The 23,222-nt window shown below is 51.9% G+C and overlaps 1 protein-coding gene across 2 annotated transcripts; it reads left to right on the top strand.

Moving 5' to 3' along the window:
- The first annotated feature begins 3,089 nt into the window (after positions 1–3,089).
- On the top strand, positions 3,090–22,127 carry Padi6 (peptidyl arginine deiminase 6). Of its 2 annotated transcripts, none has more exons than XM_008852930.2 (16): positions 3,090–3,199; positions 3,873–4,050; positions 4,819–4,891; positions 7,562–7,629; positions 8,481–8,589; positions 9,669–9,794; positions 13,117–13,295; positions 13,487–13,590; positions 16,260–16,371; positions 17,687–17,794; positions 17,996–18,150; positions 18,969–19,122; positions 19,230–19,353; positions 20,117–20,187; positions 20,857–21,018; positions 21,894–22,127. In XM_008852930.2, exons 1-16 carry the CDS (start codon positions 3,108–3,110, stop codon positions 22,125–22,127), a joined length of 2,049 nt encoding a protein of 682 aa, XP_008851152.1. In that variant the 5' UTR covers positions 3,090–3,107. The 2 variants fall into 2 exon arrangements, with proteins under 2 accessions (XP_008851152.1, XP_029411875.1); XM_029556015.1 differs by having other exon boundaries at positions 3,108–3,199; positions 13,120–13,295.
- Positions 22,128–23,222: the final 1,095 nt, after the last annotated feature.

Raw genomic sequence — 23,222 nt, 5'->3', positions numbered from 1 at the left:
TTATTTTGTTTTTGGAGACAGGGTCTTGTTATGTAGCCCTGGCTGACCTGACTCTCCTTTTGTAACCCAAACTGGCATTGAACCTGCTGCTGTCTCTCTGCCTCAGCCTCCTAAATGATCAGATTACAGGTAAGTGTTTCAATAGCCCAGCGGGAACCAGTATCTTTATAGCCATCCTTCCACCTCTGATAGGCAGGCAGAATGGGGGAAGGAATAGGCAACTCCTCTAAGCTTTGCCCTGCATTAAACTCTTCTGGGAAGGGGGAAAATTCACTATTTTACAGCTGACTTTCAAGCCAGGTGTGGTGGCCCAAGCCTGTAATCCTGGCATTTAGGAGGTGGGTATACAAAGATCAGAAGTTCAAGGTCATCCTCTACTACATAGCAAGTTCGAGGCCAGCCTTGGATACTTGAGATCCTGTGTCAAAACAAAACAGCTAGGTGTTGTGGTACATGCCTTTAATCCCAGCACGTGGGAGGCAGAGGCAGGCAGATATCTGTGAGATCAAGGCCAGCCTGGTCTACATAGCAAGTTCCAGGCCAGCTCTGTCTATAGGGAGACCTGGTCTTGAAAAGATCAAAAAATAAAATTAAAAAAAAACAAAAAAAACCCACCACTACCACAACAAAGAACCCTGACTTTAAAGCTGAGCTCAGTGGCAGAACTCAGCATGTTTAACCCTGGGTTTGATCTACAGCAATGTAAAAACAGAAATCACATTTCACCTCTGAAACTTCCGGCCGGAGCTTAGTGGCTATTTGGGGTATGGTTCCCAGAAACATACTAAGGTGGACGAGGTTTATGGAGGCAAGGGGTTCTCAGGAACACCCGTAGGAGGGGCGTGGAGCACAGATGGGACACCCCTTTCCTAACTGGGGTATCTCAAGTATTGCAACACCCCAGCAGCCTAATGTGGCCACAGGACTTTGATGGCCTGTGAGTGATGAGTCTCCTGCAGTGAGGGGGCATCAAGGAGCTGTGGAGTTGATGTAGTTTATGATCCCAGTTCCTCAGCTGGTTGCAGAGCCCCATGGAGCCCACTGGCTTCTCTCTAGGGAAGGGGACGCTCATTGAGTATTTTGATCCACAAGAATTTGATGAGGGCTTGCTGGGTCCAGGAATCATTTGGGGTACAGGGGACTCAAGAGTAAATGGGAAGTCCCCCGAGGGAGCATGGTCCCCTCTAGGTCTCTCCAGGTTCCTTTCATGCCTAGATGGGAATCTATCTACTCACTGTGCTCTGGAAGGGCTTAGCACTCAGTGATGCTCCCCAGTCAGACTCTCCTTCCTGAGCCTGGCCCCTGTGTGCACACTGCATATGCAGAATGACATCTACACGCTGAATTCTGCCACTTTCTGTCCATCCAGAGGGGCTTTTAGGGTCTTTCTGACCAGCCCCCAAGAGCAACTAACTCTTCACTAAGTCCACTGTACAAGAGGGGATTTCACTACAAACCCTAAGTTGACTAGTCTTCCCCAGGCCCAGCTCCATCTCCTAGGTTGTTCTCACAGTGGTTCTGGCAGCTTTGGGGGTCTTATGGTGCAGCATGGTGCCACATATGGCATAGAGTAGTTCTGCGTACAGTGATAGGAAGGATGTTTGCGGGGACTGGGCTGTAGCTCAGGTGGTAGAGTGTCTGTTTTGGCATCCATGAGGCCCTGAGTTCAATCCCCAGCATAGCATAAACCAGGTGTGATTCATTCTGTCTCAGTCTCCCAAGTTCTAAGATCGCAGGCATGAGCCACCACACCCAGCTTTTTTGGGGGCGGGGGCTTTAGATAATGGGAATTGAACCTAGGACCTCAGGCATGCTAGATAAGCTCTCCTCCTGAGTTATATTCCCAGCCCCTACCCCCTTGTTTTAAACTTTTTTTACACAGAGTCTAAATTGCCCAATCTAGCCTTCAGCTCACTCTGTAAGCACAGACTAGCTTACCTCAGCTGGGTTTTTGGGTTTTTTTTTGTTATTGTTGTTTGTCTTTTTGAGACATGGTCTCCCCATAGCCCCAGCTGTCCTGGAACTCACTATGTAGATCAGGCTAACTCACAAAGATATGCCTGCCTCTGCCTCCCAAGTGCTGGGATTAAAGGCATGTGCCACCATGCCCGCTGTTTTGTTTTTTTTTTTCCCCTTCGGGTGACAGGTAAATATTGTATATTTATGGAAGACAATATAACATTTTGTTTTGGTTTTTGAAACACTGTCTCATTCTGAAACCTAGGCTGGCCTTGAGCTCACAGAAATCCTCCTGCCTCGGTCTCCTGAGTGCTGGGATTACAGGCATGAATCGCATATGGTTTACTTTGCCCTAGGTAGGCATTACTCAAAGAGTCCTAATTGATTAATATTGTCATCTTACCAATTTATCCTGTGTGGGGGGGTGAGAATGCTGAGAATCTATTTTAGCAATTTTGAAATATACAATAATTATAAGATTTCCCATTTCTGCTCTCTGTGCTTAGCCAAGATGGAGAACAGCTGGTCGACAAGACGCAGCAGGTTCACGCCTTCCTTACACGTGTTGCCCACCTCTTCTCGTGCGCACAGGTTACCCGCAGCTGTGAGTGACTAGCTCATCAGCAGAAAGGGGATGCAGGTTGCTAGGTCCCACCCAGGTCCTGCCAGACCCAGGAATTTGCAGGGCTAACTAGCTCCCCTGACCACTTCTGAGACCATGATAGTCCTTTGCCATGCTTCCTGTCAGTTTCCAAGCAGCACACGCTAGTACAGAGGTCCCCAGCCCGGGAATGCAGCATCCTGAGAACAGCCCCTGACAGCCCCTAATTCTCCATCCCGGCAGCTCCAGCCTCAGAGGCTTGGCCCCTGCAGGCACCAACCTAGGGCTGCGGAGAAATTAGTGCGGAGTCTCTCCTCTCCCCTCTCTGTCCCCTTCACCTCCCACAGCCACCAGGAAGCCTCCTGAGAGAAAAGCAGGCACACCTGGGTGGGACTGAATCTGCCCACCCTTAACAAGGGGGCGGGCTAGGGCGTTTTCCACCCTATTAAAGAGGCAGGCAGGACAGCACCAGTGTCCTAGGAAGCAGCTGTGGTGGGTAAAAGCTGTGAGGGTGGACCTGAGAGTGGTCAGCTTGGACGGTTCCACCATGTCCTTCCAGAGCACTGTCCGCTTGTCCCTGGACAGCCCCACCCGGGTCGTTTGTGTGCTGGGCATGGAAATCAGCTTGGACATCAGCGGGTGAGGCTCGGAGGAAGTCCTTGGTAGGGGGCAACTGCAGGGAAGGGGCAGGGTAGGTATCAGCTCCTGTACCCCAGGATGCTCAGGGCTTTGAGGAGCTTGGTTTGGTCTCCAGGGGTCCTTCTATACCATTGCAAGAGTTCCCTTAGCACTGAAAGTGGCTGTGAGGAGCACCTGTGTCCTGCACTGCCTTTCTCCCTCTGGGGACCTTGTGTTTCCCGCATACCTTCTTGTGTAGGAGATTTATATACAAAAGTCTATAAATTAAAGCTTTGGCCAGGAGTGGTAGTGCTCGTTCTTTAATCCCAGGGGAGGTAGAGGCAGGCGGATTTCTGCCAGCCTGGTCTACATAGTTCCAGATCAGCCAGGGCTGCACAATGAGGGCCTATCTCAAACCAACGCCCCCTAAAAAAAATAAAAATAAAATAAAGCTTTATTTCTGAGGTGTTGGTGGGAGGGTAAGGCTGGGGCTGGAAATTGTCACAGAATGGGCTCTAGGGCATAGCGTGGTAGAAAGACTGAAAATATTAGGACCCCAAACTCCCCTAACCAGCAGGCCACTACCTCAACCTCATAAAACATATGAGGACTAGAAACTGTCCTCCATCCCTGCTGCCTTAGCCTGGTAAGGTGAGTCTCTCTGCATCTTAACGTGCTTCCTCGGGCAAACCAGGTGTGCACCCAAGAAATGTGAGTCCTTCACCATCCGAGGCTCCCCAAGGGTCTTGATCCATATCTGCAGCTCAGTCATCACGGGGAAGGAGGACTCCATAGTCTGGCAGCCCCTTTCCCAGTCCACAGAGGCTCTGGTGAGGATGGTGTCACCCAGCCCTGCCGTGGATGAGGACAAGGTGAGTGGGGGAGAGGAGGAGGCACCCGCTACTCCACAGGTGATTGATCTCAGTGTGGAGACCCATGAGCCTAGTTGAAGCCGTTGGGACTGAGTGGTCAGCACAGGCTCAGCTTCGGCTGTCTCTAGGCAGGGAGGCGGGATGAAGGACCCGGGTAAGAACCAGGCCTTTGGTAAATCAGATCCGATGCTTAAACTGGGCCTGGTGTCATACATCCATCAGCATGGCTCTGTTCTGGTTGGTTCTCTGGTTCATGATGGTCTTGTGGTCAAGGCCAGGGCAGAAAGGCAGGTCTCTAAAGGGGCAAAGGCCGTACAGGAAGGGGAGACTGGTCTGAGTCACTGGACATGCTGACTGCCAAGTGAGCAGCTTGAGCTACTGGTGACCCATTTGTCCACTGCCCGCCTTACTGGAGTAATGGGTAGGGAGGATGAGAACATGCAGAGTGGGGCAAAGCTCGGTTCTAGTCTGGGTTTCCAATATCCACACTTCTTTTCTGCCTGAATGGTACAAGGTATAGCTTCTCCATCTCCTGTCAAAGGTAGATCACCCGGATGGGTGTTTATGAGCCTCAACGTAGAAGTGGCTGGAAGGCAGTGGCAGGTGTGTTCTGAAGGACTTAGTCCTAAGTGCCCTGAGCCCATTCACAATGGGTCCCTGGAGGCTGAGATGACTGAAACACAAGGCCAAGGTCAAACACGTCCACCCAGTCTGTGGCCTTGGCCTCTGCTCCTAGGCCTTCATGGATTCCGGGGACTGTCTCCACAGGTGCTGGTCTCGTACTACTGTACTGATGAGGAGACCCCTGCAGCCACTGCTGTGCTGTACCTCACTGGCATCGGTGAGTCTTGGCTCCCGCTGGGAGCGAGAGCCCAGCTTTTCTCTGGCAAGAGGTTTTGCCAAACAAGGGCCTCCTTGTAAACTGTCTCCTGGTGGTCCTGCGCTTGTTCCAGCTTGGTCGTCCCCCCATCTTTCATTGCTGCTGACCTGATTTCCTGAGAACAGAAACAACCAGACCTTGCATGAGTTAGTCTTCTGTGCCCCATCACTAATGACAGGGCTGGTCCAAATTTGTCTCATCTCATCAGACCCCTTTGCCTCTCATTCAAGAACATTCCTTTAGCAACTTCTAATCTTGGAAGGCCTTCCTCCTCAAACCCCCCCCCCGGTTCCATCACCCCAGGAACAATCTAACATCCCTTAATATTGAGTCTGTTACCTTTAACACTTACCCACTACTCCTTGAGACCCATCTCCATCAACCCCCTGCCGAGTGTTTTTGCTCACACGTAAATGTACCACATGTGTGCAATGCCTGAGGAAGTCAGAGGCATTGAATTCCCCTGGAACTGAAATTAGGGATGATTGTTAGCAGCCATGTGGGTGCTGGAAATTGAACCCGGGTCCTCTGCAGGAGCAGCCAGTACTCTTAATGGCTCAGTCATCTCTCCAGCCTCTAATTCAAATTGGGTACTTACCACCACTATCTCTTGGACTGTAGTGGCTTTTTAAAAAATTTTACATATGACACGTGTGTGGACTCATGTAGGCCAGAAGAGGGTGTCAGATACCCTGGAGTCTGGAGTTGGACTGTTAGCCACCAAATGTGGGTGCTGGGAACTGAACTGGGGGTCCTATGCAAGAGCAGTAAGAGTTCTTAATTGATGGGCCATCTTTCTAGCTCTAACAGGTCCTTTATAGGAATCGAGTGCCCAACTTCATCTTTCTCTGCCTTAACACAGGCATTAGATTCACCTGGGCATCCTTTCAAGACACACTCCACCTGAAACATCTGATCCTCCCCAGGGCACTTGCCAGGCCCCTTCTCCCATAGCTGGCCACAAAAGCTGTTCAGGCTGATGTGACTCAATATGTCACAGCTTTCAACACTTTTTCAAGCCAGGCAGACCCCTGTAGACACATGGTTATTGTCTTCCCAACATAGGCTCTTGATTCAGTTTAGGCTATTAAGTTAGACACTTTACCCTGCCCCCAAGCCTGATTTCTAACAGCTTTTCCATTGCAGCAGATGGAGCTCCATCCTCTGGCTGCTCAGGGTCACCTTGGTCACCCTTTGACTTCCAAGACCCCATGTCCATTTGACTCTTGGTCACCTTAAGTGTAGCTGGATGGCAGGAACTTGGTTCCCTGCACTCATGGTTCAGGCCACCATCCTCCTAGATCTCCACCGGTGTCTCCTGGAGGGTGCCCTTGCTGTCTATCATTCTGTGGGTCCCGTTTTGGTCCAACAGCTGGAAGGTCCATCTTTAGGAGGATGTCAGACAATAGTGCTTGGGTTCCCAACCTTCCCGCTGCTGCTGTGTGACCCAGATCAAAACCAAAATCGCCCTCCAGGAGCAGCCCCAACTACCTGATTTCAGCCTATTTCTCCCCCCCCCCCAATCCCTTCTATTCTGGCTTCATTGGCCCTTGAATGTGACATACGTACTCTTCCCTCTAGAGCCTTTTACTCCAAATATTTTTCTTGCCCCTTTCAGGGCTCCATTATTTCAATTTTACGACTCCTATGACTAAAGACAAATGCCCAGTTCCACTCCCCAGTCCCGTGCCTCTTGGCCCTTGTTACTGTGTCAATATAAGGGCTTGCCAATGCCCTACCTCTCTGCACACTTAAATAAATTCCAAGAAGACACTGTTTTGCATACTGCTATATCCCAAGTAGCCAGGCTCACGATGGGCACTGGCCCCCATGCCTGCCTGCTGTGGGCGCTGAGGGTACAGCAGCAAGTCAGGGCCAGGCTCATGGCCCTGACCCTCCAGGTGCAAATGGTCCCTCAGATGACAAGATCTAGGAGCAAGGCCACGGTAAAATCCCAGGGAGGTGTGCTACGTGGGGCTGGGCACTGGGATGCCTCGGCAGAGGGGCTGACACTCTAAGGAGGCTGAAGTCTGGGTCCTTAAGTCCCCAAGGGGGCCTTCCTGTGTGTCTTGGAATTCCGAGAACTTTCCAGAAGGCTAGGGAGGTGGGTTCTAAGTAGGAATTACTTAGATGAAGTCAAATATCTTGACCTGTGCCTTGGCTTTGAGTCAGGGGGAGGAGACTTGAGTTGCGCTCAAGAAGCAGTCTACATTTGACACTTTGTCTCTAACTCAAGTGCCCACTTGTGGTCCAGGATAACTATGAGCATATCCCAATATAAAATCATTATCTTAAAACTTTATTGTCTTGTGAGCCAGGCGTGGTGGTGCATGCCTTTAATCCCAGCACTTGGGAGGCAGAGGCAGACAGATCTGAGTTCAAGACCAGTCTGGTCTACATGGTGAGTTCCAGGCCAGCTGGGGCTACAGGGAGACCCTGTCTCAAAGACCCCGCCCTCCAAAAAAAATTGTCCTGTGACTTGATTGTACAGTTCTCTAGCCTGAATTCTTTTCACATGGCAACACTGTTAGGCTTGTGACCAGCATCAGTGTATGGCTTTTGAGGGACCACCCGGAGTTTCTGAGCCACCCAGTCCAGTCTGGGTTGCTGAGCCCCTCCCTTCCCTTTCAGAGGTCTCTCTGGAGGCTGACATCTACCGAGATGGACAACTGGACATGCCGAGTGACAAACAGGCTAAGGTGAGGCTGCTTGGGCACCAGTGCAGGCCAGGGGCTTGGAGAAAGCCAACCCCGGCCCCCAGAGTCACTTTATCCCCGTCTTTTGGGGTATTGCAATTCCCACTGCTGGACTATGAATCAGAGCTGATAGTAAATTCTTGACTTGTTGAGAAACTAGAGAATGGGGTATGGTGGCACATGTCTGTCATCCCAACAGACAAAGTTCAGTTCAAGGTTATTCTCTGCTACGATGACAAGCCAGTCTAGGCTACATGAGACCCTGTCTCCAAAAAAACTTAGAAAACCAGATATGGTGTAATCCCAGTATGGGGAGGGGGGGAGAGACTAAGGCAGGATTGCAAGTTTGATGCCATCCTAGGCCACAGAGAATGACCCTGTCAAAATGAAACCAGGGGCCAAAACAAAACTTAAAAGACCGGGTCTTAGCTGGGCATGGCGGTGCATACCTTTAATCCCAGTACTTGGGAGGCAGAGGCAGGTAGATCTGAGTTCTAGGCCAGCCTGATCTACATGATAGTTCCAGGCCAGCTGGGGCTACAGGGAGATCCTGTCTCAAAAAGACCAAAAAAAAATACTTGGCTATAAAGTAGGGTTGGCTACCACCCCTGGAACTCAGTAGACTGTCTCCTGCCCCTTGCCCCTGTCCCTGCTTACGCAGACACTGAAGCAAAATGGGTGGCTGGGACCTGGATGTAGTTTGCCCACCTCCCAGTTGCCTTCTGCTCCTGCTGGTTCTTTACCTCTGTTTCCCAGACTCCAGGGAAAAGGTTTCTCTCTGCCCTGTGGGAGGCAGCATCTGGAAAGCCAGAGGGCGGGTTTACTTGGCTCTTTAAGCATTCTGTCATTTGCAGAAAAAATGGATGTGGGGCCCAAGTGGCTGGGGAGCCATACTACTTGTGAACTGCAGCCCGACTCAAGCGGGTCAACCCACCGGCCAGGATGGCAAGATTTTCTCTGAAGGTATACCCTTGATGTTCCCGACCTTTCCTCCTGGATTCTGCCCACCCCTCAGCACGTGCAGAAGGCAGCTGAGCGTCTATCTCCCTGGGGTGATCAAATCTTGTTTCACAGGTTGGGTAGGGATGTTGCCCCATGGGAGCATGTGCAAATGCCCTGGGTGCAGCATTCCTGGGATGCACAAAAGGTTTCAGGCCTTGAGGCTATGTGAGGAAAAAGGCCACATGGTCCCACGCAAGGAGGGGCGGGGGTGGGGGTTAGGGGTATGTATGTGATGTGTTGAGACGGGCTCATGTAGCCCATGCTGGCCTTGGTCTCTGTAGCCCAGAGTGGTCTTGAACTTCTGATCCTGTCTCTCCTGAGTGCTGGGATTACACATGTACTGCTCCACACCATTTATGGGGTGCTGGGGGTAGAACCCAGGGCTTCATGCTGGACAAGCACTCTACCAACTGAGCTATATCCCCAGCCCCTGTGTGTTTGGAGTCCCCCCCCCCACCCTGAGACCAGGGGTGTCCTGTAGCCCCAGATGGCTTGGAACTTACTATGTAGACCGACCAGACTGGCCTCAATCTCAAAGGATTCACCTGCCTCTGCCTCCCTGGGTGCTGAGATTAAAAGCATGTGTCACCATGCCTAGCCCTCCCCTACCGCAAAAACATTTAATGTCTGATAATGACCTATTTCTGAATTTGAGCACACTAACTTCCTTAATCTCATTTTGCTACCTGATTGGTGGGAATAAGCTGGTGTCACAAGGTGGTGAAGACTGGTGATTCCATAAAAGGGGTGTGGGACCAGGAGGTGCAGGCCAGGGCAGCCTTTACAGCATCCTATGAGCTGAGAGTCCTCAGTGGGCCTTAAAGCTGGATGTGGTAGCTCATGCGTGTCATCCTAGCACCTGGGAGGTTGAGGTGGGTGAATGAGTTCAAGGCCAGCCTGGACTACCCAGCTAGACCTTTAATGCAAGCTCCACCTGTCCCTGCTGCTCCCTGTCCCAGCCCTGGGGCATTGGCTTGAACCTGTGCCTGTTTGTTGTGTTGTTGTTGTTGTTGTTGTTTTTTGTGGGGTTTTTTGCACAGAAATAAAGAATTTGTCCCGGATGACTCTGAACGTGGAAGGCCCCAACTGCATCTTAAAGAACTACCGACTGGTCCTCCACACCTCTGAGGAAGAGGCAGCAAAGACGAGAGTCTACTGGCCCCAGAGTGAGTATTCCTGCTCAGCCCTACTCCACCTCAGTGTGCCAGGTAAGAGATGCCCTACACACCTCCAGCAGAATCCCTGGAAGAATCTAGAGCTAAGTTGGGAACTGTTGTGGCCAGCCTTAAGATTTGTGTATCTGTGTATGCCACGTGTGAGTGTTGGCACAGGCCAGAAGAGGGTGCCAGACCTCCTGAAGCTAGTTATAGGCAGTTGAAAACCACTCAACATGGGGGTGGGGAACAGAACTTGGGTCCTCTGGAAGAGCAACATGAACTCTTAACCACTGAGCCATCTTTCAAGTCTGAGGAGCCACCTTATTTTTGGCCCTTTTGAGATAGGGTCTCCCTGTAGCAGCAGCTGGCTTGGAACTCGTTATGTAGACCAGGCTGGCTTTGAACTCAGATCCACCTGCCTCTGCTTCCGAGTGCTGGGATTAAAGGTGTGCACCATCATGCCCAGCGAATTCACCTTCTTAACCAAGACCCCACTTCCAGAACACCAAGGATAAGAAGCCAGGGTGACAGTTACAAGGGGACCTACATCCCAGCCAGCACCCCATCCCCTCTTTACCCAGGAGGCAAGTGACAATGCCCTATCCCCCAAGTGGGGGCTCTGATGGCTTCGAAGGTAGTATCCAATTCCAGCGAAACATCCTTGAGCGAGTCTTGACTTCTCTTCACTGGCTTAGTTTAATCTTTGCTTCTGGAGGAACAGCAATATGCCGCCTCCTAGAAGCTGGGGTTGGCTTGGTGGGGCACCTGGAGCCCTGTGGTTAGTCCCTTCCAAGAACAGGCATGTCGCTGTTGCCGGCATCAGAAGCCTCCACGACTTCTATACCTATGCCCAAGGGGACTGTCTTCCCTTCAGCTCTTCAGGCCAGAAAGCACTGATGGGCTTGGTCGTGACACTAGGAGAGGCTGGATGGAGCCCCTTCCCTATGAGCTCCCATGAGTCTTAGAGACTGATGTGTCTAGATCATCTGGTTCAGGCCACATAACTCTGCTGGCTGGCCCTGGGAGGCCACCAAGTGTGAACAACTTGGAGGCAGCCTGGGCCAGACCAAGAGATGGGTGCAGCCTGATAAAGGCACTGTGCCTCAGTGTGTAGATGAGGAGGGCTGCTACCTGCTTGTTTTACTGAAAGTATTCCAAGAATGTAGTGAAAGGAGTCTATATAGCTCAGGTGTGTAGAGTACGTGTGTGGCATGGCCTGAGTTCTAGTCTCAACATTACATAAAACGAGACACAGTATCCCATGTCCTAATCTGCACACTCAGGAGGTGAGGTGAAGTCAAGAGGACCAGAAGTTCCACGTCATCTGCAGCTATATAATGAATTCAAGATCAGCCTGGGATACATTACTTTTTTTTAATTTAATTTCATGTGTATGCATGTATTGCCTGCATGTAGGTAAGTGCACCCATGTCATGCAATGCCCGAGGGAGGTCAGAAGAGGCTGTCGGATCCCCTGGGACTGGAGTTATGGACAGTTGTTAGCTGCCATGTGGGTGCTGGGGTACAAACCCGGGTCTTCTGCAAAAACCAGTGTTAACTGCTGAGCCATCTCTACAGTCCCTGCCTTGGTGGGTTTTTTTTTTTTTTTTTTTTTTTAAATAACCCTGGCTGAGTTGAGGTTCCCTGGCAGGCCACAGGAGAAAAAAAAAAAAAAACAAAAAAACAGCTGATAGTCTACTTGTTCACTTAACTAGGCCCTGAGGCCTCTCTGACCAAGGAAAGCACAGGTCCCTGGAGCAGGAGGCAGTCCAAGGCCTGCAGCTGTTTTCTGAATGGGTAGTGCCAGCCAGGACCCAGTCCACATCATTGGGAATTTCACAGTGGGGCAGCTGGCTCTGTGGCTGATCATGAGGGCTTACTCTGTGTGGGGCCCTGGTGAAAGCCTGTCTATACCTTGGGAGGTCTGGTTTAAGCCGCTGAAGCTCGTAGGCAGGAGTCTGCACAGGGTACACTTGACCGGCCCAACACTCTGGAGGCCAGCAGCAGGACTGAGGCCTGGCCAACAGCCAGAACCACAGAATAGAGCTAGAAGCTGAGGAGTCAGGCCAGTGTCTGGCCCAGCGTGGCCAGTGCCACAGCAGCACCTACCTGCTGGGACGCTGGAGGAACTGGAACATAGGGTGGAGGAGGCTGTTGTCTGGCTCTTCCAAGTCTCAGTGGTGCAGCTAGGATTCCCAGCAGTGAGACACCACCTGGGGCCTTTGCGTGGGATCAGCCATCAGCACGGCAGCTGCCGCATCAGTGGGTGAGACAGACTCAGGTGGTCACAGCGAGGCCAGGGAAGAGGTGGTCTGAGTGGCCCTAATGGAAGAAGCCTGGTAGCTTTGGGTCATATGATCTCTGGTAATGGGAAATGACAAATTTGAGGTCTGGGTAATTGAAACAACCCTGACATGTGGACCCGCCCCCCGCCTTTAGGTCTCTGTGTGGTTTTGCACTTAATGGCCTACGAAATTAAAATGGTTTCATGTTAGGTGGCCATAAGAATTCTGGGTCTTTTCAGAAAGCTCACGGTCATCCATCCATTTCTGTGGACCGTCATGTGGCTGGCCTCCTGATGAGGCTGCAACCCATCTTTGCATATCAAGTGGCTCCCTTTTAGGACTTGATTATGATTTCCAAGTTGAGTTTGTGCATTCAGTGTGGAGCCACTTGTTTCAGGTAATGGAACACTTGGGCCGTAGAGTCTCCTAACGTGCTGTAGACCTTCAAAGCATGTTAGCGCAGAGGCTGGGGAGATGACTGTGAAGTGTTTGCTATGCAAGCATGAGGACCTGAGTTCAGGTCCCCAGCACCCACTTTAAAAAACCCGCACTGGGCCGGGCGTGGTGGTGCACGCCTTTAATCCCAGCACTTGGGAGGCAGAGGCAGGCGGATCTCTGAGTTCAAGGCCAGCCTGGTCTACATAGTGAGTTTCAGGACAGCTGGGGCTACAGGGAGCCCCTGTCTCAAAAAGACAAAAAAAGGCATGGTGGCATGTGTCTATAATCCTATAATCTAGGGAGGTAGAGGCAGGAGGATCCCTTGGGCTAGCCTGGCTATCCAGTCTTGCTGAATCGCTGAGCTCCAGATTCAGTGAGAGAGCCTGCCTCAAAAAATAGGGTGGAGAGCAACTGAGGACACCAGATGTCGACTTCTGGCCTACACATGCAAATGCACACAGGTGTACACACATATTCATACCAAAAGTGTGGTGTTGGTATATAACTGGCTCTTAACAGAGAGCTGGTGTCTCTGAGCCCTCAGCTCTGAACACGGGGATGGACACAGCTGGCTACTTTGGCACATGGCTCCCCCTTCTCGATCCTAGAAGATACCTCCTGTGACTTCGAGCTGGTGATGGGGCCTGGCAAGCCTTCCTATGCACTGTCTCCCCTTGAGGACCGTGGGAAGGAGATCTTCTATGTGGAAGCAACGGAGTTCCCATCTGCCAGCTTCCCAGGCCTCATTTCCTTCTCCATCTCCCTGGTGGAAGGGTCTCAAGATCTGGTAGGTTACCCTGTCTAGGAGGATCCTGGGGCTTGGTGGAGGGAGGTGTGTCTCCCACTGCTGGGTGGAAGATGAAAGGCTATGGGCTCTGTAGTGGGCTGAACTGAACAGCTACAGGCCCCTGGGGCTCAAGTAGGGGGGACCAGGCAGATGGAGCTGGGTCACCATGGAGACCTTGTCTTACATTGCAGTCAATCCCAGATATCCCGATATACAGAGACACGGTGGTGTTCCGGGTGGCTCCTTACATCTTCACCCCCAGTACCCAGATGCCAATAGAGGTATACTTGTGCAGGTAGGTGCTCCTGAGGCCGCCTGGGAAGTGCACATCACCAGATCTGTGCAGGGGCGGGGGGCAGGGCAGTGGAATAAAGATGTCCAAATGTCTCACCCGGAGAATAGACCTCACTAGCCCCAAGACAATAACCTAACGGGCATTTTGACTCCCCCAAAGCCGGCATGGAGCTGTGAATGATCCAGTCCTCCACCCTGCCTTGGAGGAGGGTCAGACAAAATGGCATGTCAAGTGCTAGAAAGTCAGAAGGATGTTTAGGGGGATAGTGAGGTGGCCCAGATAGCCAGGAGGAAGTGGTAAGGAACTGGTAAGAGGCCAAATCTGTGGACCCTGGGTAAGCACAAGGCCTCAAGGTCACACCCTCAGATACACTGGCATACATGGCCCTCATCTTACCAAGTGCCTGCAGGTAAGAGGGTGGCTTGTTTCACCATCAAGTGCCCTGGCTCCTTTCAGTCTCCCAATGCATTTCCCCTGGGTCAGGGTTCTCAGGGTGAGGCTGGGCACAGGCCACTGCTATGCCCAAGCCCTACACAGGGCAAGAGTTGACTGCGTATGGCCTCTAGAGTCCAGAGGTCTCCTCACCTTCTGCTCAGGATCTGGTGGCCTGTAGAGGCCTGTGGCAGGAAGACGAAGTCCAGAGCTGTGTGGCCACATGCGTAGAGAAGGATTAACCGGAAGCCACATGAAAAATGGGGGTCACTGCTAAAAGATGGGAGAATACAGATTATGATGGCTCACACCTTTAACTCCAGTGCTTGAGAGGTAGAGGCAGGCAGAACTGTGAGTTTGAGGCCAGCCTGATCTATGTAGTAAGTTCCAAGCCAGTCAGGGCTGAGACCTGTCTCAAAAGTCGGGGGTGGGTAGGGGGAACTGCTCTGATGGAGCAGTGGAGCAGAAGGATGCATCCACCCCTGTCAACTCTCTAGGGTTCACTATCACTCTTTATAGTACATGCCTTATGTGAAGGCTCATGCTAGTGGGTTGATCAGAAAAGCGACCTTGATGGGAGGAGACCAGTCAGAGTGGGAACTCATGGGACAAGTGCTTTAAGCCAAATTGGCCTGGTGTAAGGAAAGTGGGCCACTGTTCTGGGGAGGGGGTGTAGGAACACAGGGAAGTGCTGGTAGGATTGTCTAGATTCTATTGTGGGTCTCAGGATTCACCCCAAGGACCTGTTAGGGTGGCTGGTCTCTGTAACTCGAGTTCTAAGGAGAAATAGGTATAGAGGCTGGATCTGAGCAGAATTGGGCCTTGGTGAGGCTGTAAGACCAAGGAGAGAAGGTCAAGACTATAGTTATAAGGCAGCGTAGAGCTCACCCTGGGTAGGAAGGTGGGGGATGGGGAGCAGTGAGGAAAAGGTACTGGAACCAGGTGGCTGGCAACAGCTGATCCCAGCACTCATGAAAGGGCGGAGGCAGGAAGATATCTGGGAGTTCCAGGCCAGTCAAGGCTACATAGTAAGACCCTGTCTCAAGTAATAGATGAACTGGGTGTGGTGGCCCATGCCTTTGCACTTGGGAGGTGGATCTCTGAGATCAAGGCCAGCCTAGTCTACATAGTTCAGGCCAGATTGGACCTACAGGGAGACCCTGTCTCAAAAAATAGGAGAAAAGTAGTCAAGGGCTGGGAATGTGATTACTCAGTGGGTAAAATGCTTGCCTAGCATGCACGACGTCCTGTGTTTGATCCCCAGCAACACAAACTGTGTGTGGTGGCATAGGTCTATAATCCCAGAACTGGGGAGGTGATGGCAAGAGGATTAGGAATGTGAGGTTAGCCTAAGCTACATGGAACCCTGTCTCAAAAAAAAATTGGCACTTGGGAGGCAGAGGCAGGAGGATCTCTGAGTTCAAGGCCAGCCTGGTCTACATAGTGAGTTCCAGGACAGCTGGGGCTACAGGAGACCCTGTCTCAAAGATTTAAAAAAAAAAAGGGTATTGTAGCTCATACTTGTAATGCCAACACTTAGGAGGTTAAAATGAGGACCATGAGTTTGTGACTAGGCTGAGCTACTTATAGCCTGGGCTATATAGTGACTCTCTCAACCAAGTAAGTAAAGAGCTAGAGGTCCCAGCCAACTTGCTGCTGACCTATGACTGAAAAGGTGGAGGACCACAGGGAATATGGAAATTGTGGGACAAGAAGTCAGGCGAAGTGATGTCAACCTCAAATGTCACCTTGTTTTCAAGGAAATGTTGATCTATGAGTGAGCTCTACGATGATACCAAAATCCCAGGGTTCCTGGCGTAACTGTGTCCCAACAGATAAAATGACCTTGTTTGACCACCTTGGGCTGCCTAGATTTTTGTGTATCCGTGTATTACCTGCATGTGTGTAAATGCACCCATGCTGTGCAGTGCCCACAGAGGTCAGAAGAGGGTGTCAGATTCCCCTAGAACTGGAGTTACGGATGGTGGTTAGTTGCCATGTGGGTGCTGGGAATTGAGCTTGGATGATCTGCAAGAGTAGCCAGTGCTCTTCACCATTGAGCCAGCTCCCCACCACTGCTGCCTAGATTATTATGGCCCCCTTGGGGGACAGTCAATGGTGTGAGTGGGTAGAGGCAGAGGAACATACTACTGGAGGGGGGCTTACAAAGGCATGTACAGAGGTGACGGGAGAGTGGTACTGTGGCAGGCATATAACAAGCTTTTCTCTCGTGGCAGAGAGCTACAGCTGCAGGGCTTTGTGGACACAGTGATAAGGCTGAGCGAGAGGAGTAATGTGCAGGTGGCATCCGTCTATGAGGACCCCAGCCGCCTGGGCAGGTGGCTCCAGGTAACACCCCACCTCGGGAGCTCCACCTATGGAGGAGGGGAAGGGGACGGGGACATCTTTGCATCAGACAATAGCCTTAATATCCAGCCAGAGGATCACCAAGACATCACCGGCGGCACTTGAGTGGACTCTTTGAAATGACCTGCCCAAGGCGCATAAAGCTTGAGTCCAGCCCCCTTCTAGATCTGAGCACAGACTGCTTTATCTGCACGTGCCTGGAAACTGAGTCCTTAGGTGTCTGCAGGTGTCAGAGCTAGAGGTGTCTTGGCTGCAGGTGTCTGCAGGCTAGAGCTCCAGGGTTCCTTACAACACAGTGCCAGGACCAGAGCTGGCTCAGCTTTGGTGCTGGCATGCCATTCTGCTCCTTGCCCACTCAAGCACTTACATAGGCTGGTATGCCATCTGAGGTTAGAGAAGAACAGGACACCCCACTGCAGTGAGGCCTGAACCGAGAGCTGACAGAGACACTGACTGACTGGCTTAACCAGGTCGTGTAGGTAGCTAAAGAAACTTCAGATGAATTGTAAGAACCCAGGAGCTGCTGGGACTGAGCTGTCATGGAGCAATGAGGGCATCACCTCTTCAGGTGGTGGTGTGGTTGGGGGACAAAGGTCAGGGAGGCAAGAGCTACACCATGTTATGAGAAATAGTCCATGACCAGGTAAGGAACAGAAGCCAACTCAAAGCATGGTGAGGTGACATTTAAAGGCCAGAATGAAAGGTAGAGGGCTGGGGCTGCAGTTGAATTGGTAGTGCGCTTGTCTAGTGTGCATGAAGTCCCGGTTCCAGCCCAAGAACTGCATAAACGCATTATGGTACATGTTTGTAATCCCAGCACTTAGCAGGCAGCGGCAGAAGAATCGGTTGAGTCGGCCTCAGTTACAGTTTAAGGGCTACGTGAGACTTTCTCAAAGAACTCCTCCTCCCAGACACCCAAAAACCAGTCTCCTGGCTGAGCTGCAGGGAAGTTATGGTGTTGGAGGATCTGGTTGGAAGGCATGGCAGTGGGATTAGGTTACGGCGGACTTCTGGGGGTACCAGAAACAAATCAACTTGGATTGTATGTGAGCAAAGTTGACAAGGCTTGTTAGCTGAGTGGGGGAGAAGAATCTAGACTCGAGTCTTGAATCGGCAAGGGCAAGTTCAATAAAGCTTGCAAAAATAGTCACCTGGGCTGGGTTATAAGGGCTGAGCAGGAGCTGATCAGAAGTGGGGGCCGTCGTGCACCTCTTCAGAGCCGGCTGACTCCCAGGGAGCTATGCATCATACAAGAAAGCAGTTGAGAGGTGACCCTGCCTCTTCCTGTCTCCTCTAGGATGAAATGGCCTTCTGCTACACCCAGGCTCCCCACAAGACGATGTCTTTCATTCTCGACACTCCTCGAGTCACCAAGCTGGAAGACTATCCCATGAAATACTCGCTGGTGTGGAGCTGGGTTTGACTGCTCTGAATAGTCCGACTTCTCAGGCGTGGTGTTGGTCTAGAAACGATGACACACTGGGGGTGTGGGGGTTGTCCCAGGTGGCCTCTGGGGGAAAGGGGGTTGTGTCTAACACTTTAGGTCAAAAGAGTGAAACCTATATCCAACTCCTAAAACACCTTGCCCCACTGGGTCTCCTTCCAGAGCCCTGGTGTTGGCTACCTGATCCGGCAGACCAAGCACCACCAGGTGACCAGCCTGGACACCATCGGGAACCTGATGGTGTCCCCACCTGTCAAGGCCCAAGGCAAAGAGTACCCACTGGGCAGGATCCTCGTTGGTGGCAGCTTTTACCCCAGGTAAGTTGAGAGGCCAGATGGCAGGTGGTCAGGTGCCTTAGAGCTAAAGAAAATAGCTCTGTCTGTCCCCTGGTCTCATTGATTCTCAGACACCCCCAGCAGACCAGCTCAGCAGTTTCTCAAACTGAAGGATGCTTGAATCTGTACAAGACTAAGATTAGAAAAAGCAAGATTCACGGGCTGGGGATGATGCAGCACAGTGACAGTGCTTGTTTAGGATGCACAAGGTCCTGGGTTCAATCCCCGAACACTGCATAAAATTGGGTTTGGTGGTGCAGGAGGATCCAAAGTTGAAATTTATCCTTGATTTCATAGAGGATCTGAGGGCCGATCTGAGCTCTGTAAAACCCTGTCCCCAAAACACTTTGATTCGAGTTAAAATTCAGTTAGGCTGACCAGGAGAACATTTATATAAAATACGGGGTTGGATTTCTTGGTGTTAATTATTCTGAACCCAGGCAGTCCTGTGTCCTAGAGCGCAGCCAGTGTAGAATCACTTGGCTTGGGCCTGAGATACATCAGAGTAAGGGTATTTACTTTCTTACCTTTATGTATATATATCTGTGTGTATATATCATACAGCTGCAGGAGTTGGTTCTCTACCACATGGATTTTAGGGATTTGAACTCAGGTCCTCAGTCTTAGAGGGTAAAAATGCTTGCCACTGAGCCATCTGGCTAATCTAGAAATAGGGTTTCTGGCCTGTCCTGATCCTATTCCTAGTGGCCAGAGCAGTCCATGGCATAGAGGTAGGCTGACCTCTCAACAGCAGGCCACCACCCCGAGCCACACCATCTCACAGGTGGTTTTCCTTCTAGTTCGGAAAGCCGGACCATGAGCAAGGACCTGCGAGATTTTGTGTGTGCCCAGCAGGTGCAGGCACCAGTGGAGATCTTTTCAGACTGGCTAATGACCGGCCACGTGGACGAGTTCATGTGCTTTGTGCCTGCTGACAAGAGTGAGAACAAGAAGGTCTGTTTGAGGCAGGGCACGTCTAAGAGCCTCTGTCTCCATCTCCCTCGCTGTCTGCCAGAGACCTTAAGGACCTGTAGGAATTGACCCTGGTCTCCCTCTCCTAGGGCTTCCGGCTGCTGCTGGCCAGTCCCAGTGCCTGCTACGAGCTGTTTGAAGAAAAGCAGAAGGAGGGCTATGGGGGTGCGACCCTGTTTGAAGATGTCAGAGCAGACCAGCTCCTTTCGAATGGTATCGTCCAGACCATCTTTCTCTTGCCATTGGTAGAGAGGACACAGGTCATTCTAAGGTGGTGGGATGGTCCTGCAGGGACACTGGGGCTCGGGGGAGAGGGAGACACTCTGCTTTATAGACAGACCTGCAGTACCTCAGCATGTTGGTCCAGCAGAGTTACAGGTGTTATATTCTGACCTAAATGTGATGGAACATTTTGCAAAGGGTTTCTCCAGACAGGAGGGTAGGGGTGTTGGGAGGTTCTGAGGACCAGCAGCTCTGGCTTCCCAGTTTCAGAAACTTGGGGTTCTACCTCTTTCCAGAACTTCTGAGCAACAGTCTTGGGGTGGGCCCAGGAACATCCTCCTGGTCATAGGAGGTCATGGGATGCATACCATAAAGCAGACTGTACTCTGAGGTGAACCTGAGAACCGTTTACTAAGCTGCCAATCACAAAGTTTCCAGTGCAGTTGGTGAGTGCTGGACAGAGCTGTCCGGCTGAGACGAGGGGGACGGAAGTCACCATGATAATATACTAGGTTTGCCTCCCTTGAGCCAAGGGGAGTGGCTAGCAGCAGTTAAGTCTTGCTTGGGCTTTCTGGTGTGGGTTCCTGGTCAGCAGATGCAAGACACTGGACCCCAGGATGTATCCCTAGAGACTGACAGAGCCAATCACTATAATGACCAGTCCAAGGATGCACCCAGTCAGCTGGGCCAGCTTGGCATAGAACTGCCCACTGCCTCACCTTCAGGTCTGCCTGGCATCTGTTCCTTCCTGCAGGGAGGGAGGCCAGAACCATCTCTCAACTCCTGGCTGACAAGAGTTTGCGGAAGCAAAATGATTATGTGGAGGTAAGGGCCTGGGATGCAGGACTGCAGGTTCTGGGGGGTGGGGGATCTTGATCACACCTAGACAGCTGCCAGCCTCAGATTCTAGGGGTACTCTGCTCACTGGCTCTTACGGCTCCTAGACGGGGGACCATCCTGTGCCACAGTGCACTGGCACCTGACCTGTGCAGTCAGGGAGGGTGGGGTCAAGATGGTGTCTGAGGCTTTACCAAGGGGGTGGCCCTAGGCATGGTGGCAAGTAATAGAATCCTATTTGATGCCTAAAGGATGAGGAATGGAATTGGCGGCTCAGATCTCTTCCCAGAGAAAGGATGTGAGGTCTGAAGGCTGCTGCTTGGTGTGCCCCCCACCCCCAAGTTCCCACTTTAGGCAGACCTGAGGGACAAAGGAAGACACTAGGAAGCTGCCAAGCACTGCTAGTCGTGAGATCCTGGCCTGAGCCCTGGCCTTTCTCTGAATCCTACTTCACCTTGGGAAGGGCAGCTGTGTGTTCTGGAAGGCTGGCACAGCCCACAGGAGAGGCCTTGTGTGTGTCAGAAGGCTGGCATGGCCTGTGGCGTTCTTAGCTCACATTGAGGACTTGAGCTCCAGGGCCTTGTTTGGGTTCACATGGAAGGGGCCCCAACCTGATAGGCTCACTTCATTGCCGGTCCTCCCATCCCTCTGGCTCAGAAGTGCATCAGCCTGAACCGTGCCCTTCTGAAGAAGGAGCTGGGCCTGGTGGACAAGGACATCATCACCATCCCCCAGCTCTTCTGTCTGGAGCAGCTGACAAATGTACCCTCTGACCAGCAGACCTCAAAGTCCTTCGCAAGGCCATACTTCCCGGATATGGTGAGGCTCACTGGGCACTGCCTGGCCGGCAAGGGTCTGCTTGGTCCACAGTGTTGGTGCCTGGCTGGCCACGGTGCTAGACCACAGCACACAGTGGTACCTGAGAAAGTGTGATGGGGTAGGAATCTTGTTTAAGGTAGAAGGGTGATGCTCTCACAAAGCAGGCCCCAGGCCAAGAGCTTCTGGGGTTTTGGTCAGCTTGTCAACTTTGAAGGGTCAGTTCAGAGGCTCCCTTCACGGATGGGGATTTGTGCTGTAGGGATAGATGCTGGCAGAGACCATGGGTGAAGGTCTTGCCCTGTTCTCAGGGTCCAGAGCAGCAGCCTCTTAAGATGGAGCTGCTCAAACACAAAAGAGAACACTATTCCTTGAGTCCACTAGAGGGTTGGGGATGTTTGCAGAGGTCCCTGCCACACAAAGCCTGTACCACACCAGGGCCTCAACCAGCTTTACCTGGCCTGGCGGTTGGAGGCATTAAACACCTGTCAGCCACCTCTAGACTCTGGGGACATAGGCCCTGCATCCAACCATGTGGAAACCTAACTTACATCAAACGAGTGGCCTGAAATGCCAGCCTGATGTAGCCTCTGGGGATGGAAGAAGGGGGGGGGGGGGGCGGAGCACCAGCAAGGTTTGCTGCTGGTCAGCCCAATGGAAGACTAAGCAAAAACTGACATCGATTTAATGATGTCTGGGCACAGGCTTGCACAGTTCCAGGTACTTGCAAACATTCTCCCTGGTCTGGCTAACCATAAGGGCTGGGTTTTCCCTGTGTTTTAACTATGGCCGCCCCCCATACCAGAAGGAAGGGTTAGGAGCTGCTCTTACAACACTCTGATCCCCTTGTCTGACCCTAGTTCCCAACTGTCTAACAGTTGCAGATGATTGTGCTGGGCAAGAATCTGGGGATCCCCAAGCCTTTTGGGCCCCAAATCAAGGGCACCTGCTGCCTGGAAGAAAAGATCTGCCAATTGCTGGAGCCCCTGGGCCTCAAGTGCACCTTCATTGACGACTTTGACTGCTACCTGACCAACATAGGGGATTCCTGTGCTTGTGCCATCGTCCATCGGGTGCCCTTTGCCTTCAAGTGGTGGAAGATGATTCCTTAGTCCCAGGCCACGGAGCTGCCACCTCTGCCCCAGAATGAATGGACTTTATCACCAACCAGCAGCATAGCATGCGTGATTCCTGGTCCAGGGGTTGGGGGAAGTGGGGAGTTAGGGTTCCTTGACCCTCACATCCACCAGCTCAACTGAAGCCGCTAAAGCGGGAAAAGGGGTAGAAAATTGTCCTCAGCTGAACTTAATACACAGCCAATAAACCATAGGCATTGATTGCAACTGGGGGAAGCCGCCTTGCTTTGGGGAAGAGCAGCTGTCCCACTTGGGAGGGGCAGGATGTGGCTCCATGTGGAGTCACTATTCCTTCTCCGACTTGTTAATGGGCAACAGTTGGACTTTAATGCCTGTGGTTGAAGCAGCTAGGCCACACTGGACCTAGACTCAAGGCTGTGGAGGTTGGAGATGGGACTCTCTCACACGTCTGGTCCAAGCTGGAGGAGATAGGCCCAAGTGGAGTGGCGCTGACAGGCAGCTGGCTCTGGCAGATGGAAGCTCTGGTCTCCTTGATCTGTCATGTGGCCTGAGGGACAAAGGATATTTGGGTAGGCCTGGGCTGGCTCTTGGGCAGTCCATGCCCCCTCCTGTCTTGCTGCTGTGAGGAGCAGCTGCTGTCACAGCCAAGGGCTGTGTCTGAGAAAGCTTGGTAATCCCTAGGGTTCTTGGTCTCTTGAGAGACCCACTAGAAGTCAAGTGGGTCCCACCCCACATGAACCAGGGGCAGAGGTGGGTATGGAACAGAACCAGCCACAATCTCATTCCCCTGGGAATGGTAGGTGGCAAGAGGTGCCTGGCCATGTTCACAGGATGGGGCTGTGTGACTGAACAGCTGTTATCCCGGAGTCCCACTCAGTGACCTCAGCCTCTTAAAGGTATGTGGTGTCCTACATACACAAGTGTCACTGTCAAGGTCTTGTTGCTGCACTAGCTTATCTCCCTTGGGTTTCCTCAAGAGTGTGGGGCGTATCCTCTGCCTCTTACCAGCCGTGCCTTGTCAGTTTCATACAGTGACTCTGGGGAGTTATGGCTTATATGGCGGAGAATGTTGTACCCCTTACTCTATTCTGGAGCCTGACAGGACAGGCC

This window comes from Nannospalax galili, unplaced genomic scaffold, assembly GCF_000622305.1.
Source record: "Nannospalax galili isolate Female #2095 unplaced genomic scaffold, S.galili_v1.0 scaffold1927, whole genome shotgun sequence".
Classification (NCBI taxonomy): domain Eukaryota; kingdom Metazoa; phylum Chordata; class Mammalia; order Rodentia; family Spalacidae; genus Nannospalax; species Nannospalax galili.
The sequence above is the reverse complement of the archived record's forward strand: the minus strand, read 5'-3'. Positions and strand labels throughout refer to the sequence as shown.

Excerpts from the sequence above, each read along its gene's own strand:
- Padi6 (XM_008852930.2), top strand. The coding sequence starts at position 3,108 with ATGTCCTTCCAGAGCACTGTCCGCTTGTCCCTGGACAGCCCCACCCGG. Across the intron at positions 9,795-13,116 it reads GAGAGTCTACTGGCCCCAGA|AAGATACCTCCTGTGACTTC; the intron begins GTGAGTATTCCT and ends TCTCGATCCTAG. Across the intron at positions 19,123-19,229 it reads ACAAGAGTGAGAACAAGAAG|GGCTTCCGGCTGCTGCTGGC; the intron begins GTCTGTTTGAGG and ends TCCCTCTCCTAG.